Below are 13,918 nucleotides of genomic sequence, written 5' to 3'. Positions count from 1 at the left end.
ACAGTAGTCAAGTAATATTAACATGAAATTATTAGATGGATTTCATTACAATGCTGAGAATTACACTGAGTCATATAACTGATATACACCCATGGACGGTATATTTCTTACATTTAGTTTCTTGTTGCTTTGTTGTCTTATTTTTCAGAATGGTTTTATCTATTTATAGTTGATAATCTGTTGACTGGTTTAAGTTTTACAAAACAGAGAGAATGTGTGTCTATGTATATAACATAGTTCTCCAGGTTTTTCAGGAATCCAGTATCAATTTCCAAGTTTAAATTCACTAGCTGAATACAGTAACAAATGATATTCACCAAAAGTATAACATGTCAATTTAAAAGAGAAGAATCACATGAGGCAAGATATATGAGTAAATTGGGAACACACATGGCAAAAAGTAAGCTGATTTGGGAGTCCATTACTTCATTTTGACATGTACTATTAAGGAGTGCAGCACTGCATCTTTACTGCATTTTGTTCTTTAAACTGTTTTACTTAAAAAAAAAAAAGTTTTACTTAGTTTTGGACAAAGCCATCAGATAATGGGTTTGTGTTAATATTCTAATCTTCAATTAGCATATTTTTTCTATTCGCACCTAAAACCTTTGGCAAGATGTTGATATGGTGCCTTGAGATGTTAAGTCAATCACAACTGAGATAATCTGTTTCAACGAAATTAAAATCATACTTCTGGTTCTCAATAGTACATATTTAAGATAAGAATAGAGAAATAATTACAAATTAAAGTGTTTCATGTGAAATACTTCATGAAGAATGGTAATTTTAATACAATGTAAAAGATTTACTGAAGGTTTTCCTACCTTTGCACTGTAGTTACCAACTCCTTTTCTTTCTTCTTCTGGCATATTAGCTGAGTCTCCTTCTCCTGACATTGTTTTTTGAGCTCTTCAAACTTTTTCTCCATATCTATCAAAGTCTCTTGCAAATTCTTATTTTTTTCTTCTAGAACTTGCAGCTAAGGAGAAAATTTTTAAAGTACATAACATGTGGAATACTAAATGTGTTTCGATTACAAATTCTTACTGTGTTCTCAAGGATTAATTCATTTATGGTTAACAATCACACGATCTTCATTTTATCTAGAACTTCTTAACACACTATCTCCTTTGTGTGGAAAGGAGCTTGGAGAATGGGATTATGGAGATGAAGAGAATAGAGTCAGAAAGTTCTAGAAGACAGAAAAGTGAACACCTCACATTTTAAAATCCATACTGATCTCTGTTCTTGTTCACATGACCTCCTATGGTCCTTCTTTAGTTCCACCCTGACTTTGACCTCTCTTGGTTTTTAAACTTTTAAATGAACGTAAAACAGAGAATGCTTTGTAGATCTAGAGTCTGCAGAATAACAACACACCATGGACTAGACCAGTGATTCTCAATTGGGGGTGATTATCATTATCCCTTCCCTCCAGGGGACATTTGGAAATGTCTGTAGACATTTTTGGTTGCGGGAGGGTAGCAGTAGCAGTGCTATTGGCATCTAGTAGGTAGAGGCCAGGAATGCTGCTAAACATATTATAATACACAGGACAGCCCTCCCCACCCCCACCCACCCCCCCAAAAATTACAAGGCCCCACATGTCATAATGCTGAGATTGAGAAACACCAAGTTAGAAAGATTGGGGGAAAGACTGAAGAGCAGCCTTAGCAGATTTATAAATAAGATTTCAAGAGGGCAGGCCTCACCAGAGCTGGTAGAAAAAGACTTTAGAAGGGGTATTGTAAAGAAGGGAAAACAGTCAGAAGAAAAGTCAGAGGAGTAAATGGAAGTCATAGATCAAAGAATCAGAAAGAATTCATGGAAAGGTTAAGAAGAATGAAGAAAACTAACCAAGTGTCTGGAATAACAGCTAACAAAAAGTTCTGTTGAGCCATGGTGGAACCCAGAAAATATGGAGAAAATCCAGATCTGGGGTGTACACACATGTGCATTTGTGTATATTGGAGGTGGGGGGACTCAGATTGATTTAGAAACTGCCTTTCAGAGTAGGACTTTAAGTGAGAATTACCACATAGGTCATTAGAAAGAGAAGCATATACTGACCAACAAGAAAGATCCATTCATGCTAAGGTGAACAAAGTTTCTGACTAAAGTTGAATCCTAAAAACAGCAACTAAACATACAGATATAACTTACAATTAGCTAAATGTATAACTCTATTTTTAAATTATTAAAATCACTAAATTTATAGTCAATTTAAAAATAACATGTTTTCATGTTAAAAGATGAGCATTTGATTTCATGTTACCTGTAGACTCTGACTCTTAACATCATCTAGAGTTGGGAGATCAGCCAGATACTTTTCCAAGGTCTCAATTCTTCTCTGCTTTTCTTTATTTTGTTCCGATTCCTTCTGACATTTCTTTTTCAAGCTACTGATGTACCTATCTCTGGTTTTAAGCTAAAGAAAAAGATTATGAATCTTTAGTGGCTTTGAGTCATTAACAATACATAAATAACAAAACCAATCTTCCAATCTTAGGTATCATAGAATTCACCAACAGTTCTAGGCTGTAGTGGAGATCACCACCAAGATATACTTTATTTCATCAATTCTAAGATTCACATTTTTTCAGATTTACATATCTCTGCAATCAAGAATTTGGGGAAGTTTATTCTGGTTGACCTTATTTGTTTGCCTTTACAACTTATGGCATCTTAGAAATAGTTTGTCAGTCATGAGGCAGTCATGTAGCTGTTACTGCTTGTACATGTGTAAACTTGGTCAAGGCTGTTCATATCTGTGCCATTTCAACAGAGTTATTTACATGTTGAAACTATACGGTGAGTTTAAAAGATACTTAAAATATCTTCAAAAATGCTGCATTACAATTTAACACTGAAACAAAGGTTCTTGGGTATCCAGAAAGGCAAAGAAACAGAGCATAAGGATATAATTTTGATACCACAGTAGCAAGTATTCATCTCTGGAAGAACGACTCCAATTTCTTATTTTCTTGCAAGGCTATATCCAAATATTTTATTTGAACTAAGAAAGAAAAAGACTGATGAGTAATTAAAGCTCTTTTCTTATTAACCAATACACAAAGGGATTGCTTATCACGTACTAGGCAATGAAACTAAAGCCAGAATTTATCAAATTCCTAGGAAGAGATGAGCGGCTACAGAGACCAATCCATGCCTCAGACAAGACTTCTATTAAGGCATTCTATCATAACTGAATTTGCAGTATATTTTCTTTCTAAAAGGTACATAAAATAAAGAGATGTCTTTATTGATGTCATATTAGGATTGATGAAATAGGTTAACTGAATATCTACTATAGACACATATTGTGCACGAGCATACCAAATCTCAATTTGTATAGGCTGAACTTCAGATTTTATGTACTAATTTTTTCACGTTAACACCTGAAATAACACCTTTGAATTTCATATCTCATATTCAAAGTTTTTTCATCCGTAACATCATTTAAAAACATACATGTATATGAATAGTTGCTTAAATAGTTGTTAATTCTAGACTTTTAACCCCACATTCAGGTTTACCTTAAATTACCAATCTTCCAATCAGCTAATGCTCTTTCAGAAACTATGCCGCTTCTAAAATATTTTTACTGCTTTTTCTCATACTTACCAGGGAAGTAAGTGGCAGTAATTAGCAGTATAATGGATAACTCTTTCAAATTTTATTAAAGCTAACATTTGTCCATAACCTAGTTTCTTTTATGCCTTGTCTAATTTCTTTCAGGTCCAATGAATAACAACTTTTATTAAAACAACTTCAATTGGAAAAATGAATCTCATTTCATCTACTCATTCCATTGATAACATTAGGATCCATTTACTACCTTGGATCAGGAGCTACAATGGTAAACAGGCAAATCCTATTATTCTGGGGGGCTTTCTTAGGAATAAAGGTGAATGAGCTTGTGTTTGTCATAATTTAATCTGTGATTATGATCACTCAGAATGGATAAACTTACTGACTCTTGGCACTGGTGGTAACCTGAAAGACCATATGATAACAATTCCCTTTTTAAATATGAGGCCCAGAGATTTTTTTTTTATCTTCATTTTATTGAGATATATTCACGTACCACACAGTCATACAAAACAAATCGTACATTCTATTGCTCACAGTACCATTACATAGTTGTACATTCATCACCTAAATCAATCCGACACCTTCATTAGCACACACACACAAAAGTAACAAGAATAATAATTAAAGTGAAAAAGAGCAACTGAAGTAAAAAAGAACACTGGGTACCTTTGTCTGTTTGTTTGTTTGTTTCCTTCCCCTATTTTTCTACTCATCCATCCATAAACTAGACAAAGGGGAGTGTGGTCCTTATGGCTTTCCCAATCCCATTGTCACCCCTCATAAGCTACATTTTTATACAATTGTCTTCGAGATTCATGGGTTCTGGGTTGTAGTTTGATAGTTTCAGGTATCCACCACAGCTACCCCAATTCTTTAGAACCTAAAAAGGGTTGTCTAAATTGTGCATGAGAGTGCCCACCAGAGTGACCTCTCGGCTCCTTTTGGAATCTCTGCCACTCAAGCTTATTTCATTTCCTTTCACATCCCCCTTTTGGTCAAGAAGATGTTCTCCATCCCACGATGCCGAGTCTACATTCCTCCCCGGGAGTCATATTCCACGTTGCCAGGGAGATTCACTCCCCTGGGTGTCTGATCCCATGTAGTGGGGAGGGCAGTGATTTCACCTTTCAACTTGGAGGCCCAGAGATCTTTAGTGACTTCACTAAAAGTCACAGGGACAGAATTAAGATTAAACATAGATCATCTGACTAAAAGCCAATGTTCTCTCAATTCTTCCACACTACTTATGACCAGATTCCCTGAAATTCTCTAGCAACCAGCTGTTCCTGGATTCCTCATCAACCAAACCTGCTCCAGACTTAGCAAATGACTTTCTAAACTGCAGAAGTAAAGCTAACTATATGGCCTCTTTTTAGCAAATGCTCCCTAATTTACCAAGTTAAGCGTCCTGTGACATGATGATACACTCAAAAAGCAGCTATTGGAATAGTTCTCCTAGTTTTCTTCTTTTTCTTTTGGTTGGCCAACAGTCTTCTTTGCTGTCAAGTCAAGCTTGCTGCCCCGACAAATCTCTGCCCATACTCTCCTATTGGAAAACATCTGTTAATGTTGATCACTGGGTTTGGGGTTTTTCCAGCCCTGCTCAGTGATGAGAAATTTTGTTGTTATTGTTTTTTTAACTTCCAAGTTTTGTGTTGTTTCAGATAAACAGAGGTTACTGTAGTCTGAACTCCAGTAATTATCTTCAGGTAAAAGAAGAATCATAAATAAATCTTCCCTATTGTATTTATAAAAGGCTAAGTTCTTCCTCTCAAGGAGGTATTATGCAATACTGAGATCATTCCTAGATGGCAACAGGAGGGTCATGTTTTAGAAGATGCTTACAAACAAATTTTTTCTTTATTTTAAATGCAATTATTAGAACAAAATAGATTAGTGAGAAAATTTTTTCCTCTAAATGTTTTTTATAAATCATTAGTATTAGAACTAAAGCATCAGCTGTCGAATTAAATTATTTTGAATTTTCTCCCAGCTTTTTAATGATTACTAGCTATGAGTCTGGAAAAATTACTTAATTTCTCTCAGAGCCTCAGTTACCTTGTTTTTAAAAAATGGAGGTAGAGAATGTATACTTCATAGTATTTTATGAAGACTAGAGTTAAATGAGAAAATGCATATGAAAGAATGAGTAGAGGGGAAGACATTTAAGCTGAAACTTGAAAAAGTGAGTAGGTGACTGTGGAGTGGGAGGAGAAGGGAGCCAAGTACTTAACCAGGCAAAGAAGACACAGGATACAAGAAATAAAGCCTGACCTGTTTGAGGCATTGTAAGACACAGTGTACCAGGTGGTAATTGGCAGAGCCTAACGCTGTTGTGATGGTTTGAAGCTGTTATGTACCCTGAAAAGTCTATGTTCTTAAAGTTAATCCATTCCTGTGCCTGTGGACCCATTCTAAGTAGGATCTTTGGGTGAGTAGGACCTTAACTTAAGATATGACCCCCTCATTCAGGGTAGGCCTTAATCCTATTACTTGAGACCTCTACAGACAGAGACACACAGAAGCAAGAAGGTGAAATCAAGGAAACCCAGAAGAGAAGGGAGAAACCAGCAGATGCTGCTATGTGCCTTGCCATGTACCAGAGGAGTTCAGGATCGTCGGCAGCCGGTCTGTGGAAAGAAGGTATCATCTTGATAAGGCCCTGACTTGAACATTTGCATTGCCTCAGATCTGTAAGCTTGTAAGAGCTAATAAATTCTCATTGTAAAAACCAACACATTTCATGGTACCTGCTTTGAGCAGCGTAGCAAACTGGAACAGCTGTATAATCAGGCAGGGTCTTTCAGACAATGGGGAAGAATTTGATTATTTCAAAGACAATGGAATAGCATCAATATGTTTTAAGCAAGTACAGGAAACAATAATGGTCTTCATTACAAGCTTACAGAGGCAATGAAAATGTTTATTGCCTCTGTACATGCAACAATATGAATAAATCTCAAAAGATATTGAGTGAAAGAAACCTGTCAGAAGTATGAATCCATTTATATGAAGTCCAAGAAGAGTCAAAACTAATCTATACTGATAAAAATTAAAAAAAAAAAATGTTTTGGGGAAGAGGCAGAGATTGACTGGAAAGAGACAGAAGAGAACTTTTTGGGGTGATGGAAATGTTTTGTTATCTTATTTGGGGTGGTGGTTATATATACTACTGGCAATACTTACCACACTGAACCCCCAAGATCTGTATGTACACTTTATTGTATGTAAATAAAACTTCAATTTAAAAAATACAAAAGTACAAAGAATAACAACAAAACAAAAGAAGAAACAGGGGAGTAGACAGGCAGAGCAAAAGAATGGATTCAGTTACCAGTGAAGAGGCTATTACAAAAGTCGTAACAAAAGATGGTGACTTGGACCAGGATGGTGGTGTTGGACAGATGATATACACATTTGGGAGACAAGCTTGACTGGACTTAGCAGTTTCTAGCATGAGTAACTGAATATATAGCAATGAAAATTTTGTGTTTTTTTGAGAAGAGCAAAGCAGTCATAATGGCATTTTATGTGGAAGTGTTGAACTTCCCCGCCTGGGGAACTGCTAATGTTCTTGCAAGCACTGGGAACTTCCAGTTTGGAGGACCGAGCCCTCGATCTTGGGGCATGCTCTTGTGAGGCTTGTTGCTGCAGAGGAGAGGCTAGGCCTACTTGTAGTTGTGGCTTTGTTGCTCAGGTGTGGCCTCTCTCTCTCTGGGCCCACTTGGTGGGTGGACTCACTGCTCTCCCTGCTGCATGAGGCATGACTCCCAGGGGTGTGGATCTCCCTGGCAACGTGGGACCTGGCTCCTGGGGATGGGCCTGGACCTGGCATCATGGGATTGTGGGAGTCTTCTTGACCAAGACAGGCAGCAGAGGTGAGGCAAGACAGAGTTTCAGTGGCTGAGAGACTTTAGGTGGAGTCGAGGGGTCATTTTGGAGGTTGCTCTTGTCTGTTGTGTAGATATCTCTTTTTAGTTTTTAGTGTGTTGGAGTGGCTGGAAGGAGATGCATGGGGCTGTTGAACTGTGGCTCAGAGGCCTTGATTTTTGAGGATTATTGTGTGGCTGTGTGGTTTGCACAGTGTGACTGTATGATAGCGGGGATCTTGTGGCTCATGCTCCCTTTGCCCCAGTGTGTGGGCAGATGGGTAGAAAGAAGGGAACAAGAATTAAAAGAATAACGGAGAAGGGGGATATGGGATGTTGTGGGTGTTCTTTACTTGTATTTTTATTCTTGTCTCTTTTTTTTGGAGTGGTGAGGGTGTTCAGGGATTGATTTTGGTGGTGGATGCGCGGCTATGTGGTGGTGCTGTGAACGGCTGGTTGTACACTGTGGATGGTTGTAGGGTGTGTGAATGTATCTCAGTACAACTGAGTTGAGAAAGGGAAAAGGGAAGAAAAAAAAAAAGAATGGCATTTTAGACATGAAAAGTCTAAAATGCCTATGAGACATCCACGTAGGAGATACCAAATAAGTAGTAGGTGTATAAAAATTGATTGGATGCCAGGTATAATAAAAGATGAGAAAAACTTAGATAAAACAATAATTTAAAAAATTTTATCCACTGAATTGTCATAATTTTCATCACTATGTCTTAATTAACAAGTCTCATGAGAGGGGATATTTTAATTCCTCCCATGTCTGTATGACACCAATGGCTATTTCATGAGTTCTTTCAGGATTGTGGTGCTGTATAAAGCACACACACAAAAACAGAGAACAGAAACAAGAAAGAAGCACTTAAGATATTTTAAAATTAGCCAAGATAAAAGATATCATACAGCTGAGAAAAACAGAACACGTAAAATTTTTGGCAGTTTCAGAAGACAAAAAATTTCAATTCTCACACACACACACTCACTTTGCTTTTCAGTAAATCAAGGCTAGCGTGTTTTCTACTCGATCTTTATGTTAAAGAGGACTGAGACAAAATTCATGAAAATACTTCAATGAAGTTTAAAGCGTCCCCCAAAATATAAAGATCCGTGTGTGTGTGTTTTGTGTGTGTGTCTTGTGTGTGTATTTGGCTTTTAGCTATTTATTCTGAATCAGGGATTTCAGCTTAAGCAACTTGAAGTTGTGCTCATGAAATAAAGAGCAGCTCTTTTCATTTACCAATCTTTCATGTCCAGTGTGATTAAAAAAACAGGGAATTAGAGGTCCCAAAGGAAAAGAATGCAATGCTACATCTCAGCGTAGGCAACTGACTTGAAAAAGGTTTCATTATTAGTTACAAAGATAAAATATACAGGAATCTTTTTATCCATCAATAATATCCTTGGATTTTTGTTTACAGCACAGGGTTTCTAGAAGTTATAACAAAACTAATCACATCAATATAAATTTATATATTAACCTGGTATGGCACCTGGCACAGAATAGATGACAGACAAATAATTACTGGTTGAAGGAATGTTGGTGACTTCATGCAACTTTATTAAAAATACTACCTTTTCCTCCAGTTTCTTCTTCTCTTCACTAGATTGGCTTATTCTTTGTCTGAGAAACTCATTGAGCTGTAAAACCTCTTTCTCAGCAGAAGCGAGTTTTTGCTCAAGCTCTTCTTGCTGGGAATGGGACATGGATTGATCAGAAAATGGAGCCTGGAGTGAAGTGTTCTCATACTGTGGCTATTGGGAAAGAAAAACAAGCACATACGTCTTTAAAAGTTTACTTCAAATAAAAGAAATTGGAAGTGAGGTATAGTGCAAAGAGTACAGGCTTCATCAACAGACAGACCCTGGTTTAAATGCCAGCTCTTACTAGTTATGCTTGCTAGCTATGTGACTGTGATTAAATCAAATTACTTACCACCCCCAAGCCTCACTTTTCTCATCTATAACAAAAATAATAGAGCCTACATCTTTGCCATGTTGTTTGAAAGAACAGAGATAAAGTAGGTAAAGTTCCTAGCACATAGCAGAAGCTTAACAAATGGCTGCTGTTTTTAGTGAAAAAATATAATGCAGATAGTACATTATATGAATTCATTATACAAAATTCAAAGTTCTAGGGAAATGAACAAAAACCTTCCCACAGACGATAATTTCCATTAATAAGAGTATTTCCCAAAATGAAAAGTAAAGTCCATGAAGTCAGATTTTTTCAAGTCTTAGTTGCTCTTATATCCTATTGCCTAGAAAGTGCCTGCTACAAAGTAATAACTCAAAAAATAGTTGCTGAATGAATGCATTATTGCTTACCATGAGCAAGGCTTTGTAGGAAAGGCAGACTAGATCCCCCCCTCCCCCCAATAGGGTTACAACCTGGAAGGGGAGGGGGGTAAATACAAATATTTCTTCAAAAAAATTGGAATGCGGTAAGTACTATAAGGATAACCAAAAAATACCGTGAAAGCACAGAAATAGAATATTTTTCCATTTATTCAACAACTATTTGGATGAGTACATATGTTAGGCACTTAGCTGGGTGTTGGGGGCTCTACAGTTAATAAAACAAGGTCCCACTAGTCTAATGGAAGTGTCAAAAAAATACAACAAAAGAGGATAGCTGTATGCATAGTAGCTATGGAAAGGCTCTAGAGAAGTGTATTTGAACTAGGCCTTGAAGAACTGATACATTCCCAAAATATGGAGATGCAATTCAGTAACTGTATAAATAGCATTTATCACTTGCAGGATATTTCAAAGATAACAGACTCCGACTACCCTTATCAATATAAATTCTAATCAGAGGCATAAGAGAAATTCTTAAGTAATTATAATAAAGGACACAATATGGTAGCCAAAGAAAGGCCCTCTAAGTACAAACTGATGGGGGTGGCAGGAGGAAGGATAAATGAAGATGAAATTGGAAGAATGAGGAAAACTTTACTGGAAAGATGCCTTTTGAGACAGATTTTTAAAAGTAAGGATGATTCTGGCAGACAGATGAAGAAAGGAAGAAAGGCATATAGAAACAAACATTAAGTAAAAGTAAAAGATGGAGTATATACAAAGAAATGGAAATATCCGTCTCTGTACAAAGCACAGGTTATAAAAAGGTAAATTTGAAAACCCAGTTTGGGGACATGTTGTGGAATCTCAAGGTTCAGAGTTCAACCTGAATTTGTACAAAATAGGGAGCTGGTAATGATTTTAGAACAAGAGAGTAACACGATCTGAGATGGCTGTGAACTCTAATTTGTGAATCTCTGTATTCTATGGCATTTATCTCAGTCCCTTGACTCTCAAGTTTTGATGAAAGGGAGAGGGAAGGTGAAAGAGGAAAGAAAGAGAAAAACGACAAGAGAATCCTAAAATAAAGGTGAGAAAACTGGTAGCAGCAGGATGAACTGGAGGATATTGAGAATGGATATGGAGCACCATCTTAAGAAACTAATAGTCTAGCTGAAAAGCAATGAAGAGCTGAACTAGAATACTAAGAGCAGTGTGGAAACTCCACAAACAGTATTGAGGGAAAAATTTTTGAAGACATGAGAGAACAAGGAATGTTAAAGATAACCAAGGTTTGAGATTGAGTCTGGGTAACAGGAAAGTTGATAATATTCTGAGCAAAAGTAAGAAGGCCATATAAGAGAACAGATTTAAGCATATGTACTTAATTACAATTAGAGCCTATTAATATTGAGATGCCAGCTGAACCTACAAGTAGAATGAGCATGAGGCAGGTAAAGAGGTGGATCTGGAATTCAGGAATATTTCTATTATAATGCAATGTAGACATCCCTGGAAAACCTCTGCAAAACTGGACACTAAAAATAATAGGACTTATGGGAAAAAAAATAGGATTAGGGACAGTCTGCTTAAAACCTATGCACCTTTGTAACCAGAGCAACTAATGAGAACAGTGACAGAGATATCTTGGACCCTCTGGGCAGGGAAACACAGTTGATGATATTAACAAGCCACACACACACACACATGGAGTCAAAATGCTGGAGTGACTTTAATTAGATCAGGTCTAGTGGGTGTTGAGATGATAAAAGGAAGAACTCTGCACTACAGGGCTTGCCATTCAGATGGGTAGGAGGTAGTATGACCCGCCATGGACTGAGCACTAAAGCAGGGAGTGCCCCTTCTCAAGGAAGCACACTCCAAGTGGAGGCACTTTTTTATAATTTTTTTTTTTTTTAATGCAGCAGAAAGAGCTTCTGCTGCCAATACAGGCTTCACATAGGTGAGTTGCAGCCTTCTTTTCCCTTGCTTGCCAAAGATTATAATTTTACTTCTACTATTCTAATTCCCCTTGTCTGTTAAAAAAAAAAAAAAAGACACAACAACAACATATATAAACCAATGAGACTTCAAAAATATACTGACTTCATCCTCCTGTTTACCAACCCTGTATGAGCAAATCTGCAGGACAGAAAGGTGTTTTGTAGCATAATAAACTCAGTTGAAGTTAGAGATGAAATTAATCACACAGAAATAAGTCTGAAGGCAGACAGTTTTAACTCCTACCCTCAATAGGATCTTTTCAGCTTTTAATAAGCACTCCCTCCCTCTGGAGAGTCTTTCTTCCCTTCATTTCTACGACAATTCCCCCATGCGCCTTCACAAGTTGTGTTCTTTTCCTACCTTCTCAAATAAGGCTGTTCTCTGCCTTTAGTCTTGAGTCCCCCAATGTCTTCCCTCTGCACACACTCCACCCGAAGACCTCATCATGCCCAAGGCTTCCGGCTCCCACAGCCACCAGCATAGACTGAAGACTCCTAAATCTCTTATCTCTGGCTCAGACCTGTTGCCATGAATACCAGCCTCATTCTTCATCTCAGCCCCAAATTTACAATGCATAAGCTTAACTCATTTTTCTCTTCCAAATCTGTTCCTGATACAGTCCCTGTTTTGGTCAATGATGCTAAAAATCAATTGGCATCCCCATCTGAAACAAAGAAATCATTCTCCCTCTTACCACTTTAAAAAAAGTCACTAAGTCTAGCCCATTTACCATACTTATCACATAGGTGTTTAATAAATGCTCTTCCTCTCATCTTGACTACCACTGCTTTAATTCAGGCACTCATTTAACTTCTGAACTGCTGAAACAGACTCCTGACTGGCTTCACTGCCTCTTTAATCTAGTCTCTATTATGCCACCGGACTAAAACGTTTAAAATTTAATCTTATTTCACATTTCTCCCATACTTAATATCCTTTACTGGCTCTGTTCTGCCTAACTTTAAAGATTTCAGGTTTCTTTACATGGCTCACAACACCTTTCAGGATCTACCTACCTCTTCAGCCTTTTCTCTCACAACTCTCCAAAACTCCTTGGACTAGTCATATAATAAACTACACTTCAACAACTCAAGCAATTGAATCTTTTTGATCCCACTTTTGCAACGCAGTAGGATTTTACTCTATTTTCAATTTCTAAGCATTCCATGCTCTAGCACAACTCATTGTCTATACATGCTATTTTCTTGGCCTAGAATGCCTTCCCCACTATTCTTTCAATTCCCAACCCTGCCTCCACCCCACCCAGCTACTTGCCTACCAACTTCCTAGTCATTTTAAAAATATAGCTCAGTGAGGCTCTCCTCAATGAGCACTCCTTACTGTTTTGCAAGAGTACGTATCCTTAACTTTATGCCAGAAGAGCAGAACTATTATGTCGCCTGCCACATTGTACACCCCTTTGTTTTTCAAACAACTGAAAAGCTTACAAGTAGCATAACCATATAATTAATCAACCAAACTAGGATACTCTGCAGAGTAAAAGAGGTTGCCATTAATAATTACACTAGTCCAACAGGCATAAACAGGAATTATCCTAAGCAAACCTGAACAAATGGGCCCCTTTCTTCTTAGGTGTTGACTACCACCTGGCCCCTGCTTACCTCTTAAACCTGATCTCTCACCACTACCCCTTCTCTCATTTTACACTTCACCCACACAGAATAATCTGTGGTTTTCCAAATACATAATCTCCTTTCTTCCCTTTGGGCCTCTTCACATGTTGTACACTATGCCTCACACACAATCCACCACACCCTTTACCTGGCTCAATTCTTTAGTTCATCAGGTTCTCAGATTAGTCCATCCTATAGGAAGCCTGATCTGACCTCTGGAAGACTGGTTTTTGTGTTCTTAGTAGGTGCTGGCCTAGCACTTTGTATCTAACTCCTTTGGGCACTTCTAACATACTGCTATTGCTTGTTGTTTGTGTTCCCCATGAGACAGTACACTCCTTAAGGAAAAAAACAATCTCATTCACGTTTATACTCCCTGGGCCTAAACAGTGAATACAAATAATTTTTGAAGAAATGGATAAATGTGTTTTCCTGTATGTCTCCCTCTGTGGATTCTGAGATCCATAAAGGATCTTTTGTGGCCCCAGCATTCAGCACAGCAAATGT

The 13,918-nt window shown here is 37.5% G+C and overlaps 1 protein-coding gene across 2 annotated transcripts in view; it reads right to left on the bottom strand.

The window, feature by feature from the left end:
- The window catches only part of CEP85L (centrosomal protein 85 like), a 220,053-nt gene that overhangs the window by 49,072 nt on the left and 157,063 nt on the right, over window positions 1–13,918 (bottom strand). For both annotated transcript variants that reach the window (XM_037842152.1, XM_037842153.1), the window contains exons 6-8: window positions 9,048–9,227; window positions 2,276–2,428; window positions 825–979 (exon numbers count right to left, since the gene is read on the bottom strand). In XM_037842152.1, the coding sequence (XP_037698080.1) occupies window positions 825–979; window positions 2,276–2,428; window positions 9,048–9,227 (488 nt within the window). The remainder of the gene's footprint in view (window positions 1–824; window positions 980–2,275; window positions 2,429–9,047; window positions 9,228–13,918) is intronic.

Source organism: Choloepus didactylus, chromosome 7 (assembly GCF_015220235.1).
Source record: "Choloepus didactylus isolate mChoDid1 chromosome 7, mChoDid1.pri, whole genome shotgun sequence".
In the NCBI taxonomy this organism is placed as follows: domain Eukaryota; kingdom Metazoa; phylum Chordata; class Mammalia; order Pilosa; family Megalonychidae; genus Choloepus; species Choloepus didactylus.
The sequence above is the reverse complement of the archived record's forward strand: the minus strand, read 5'-3'. Positions and strand labels throughout refer to the sequence as shown.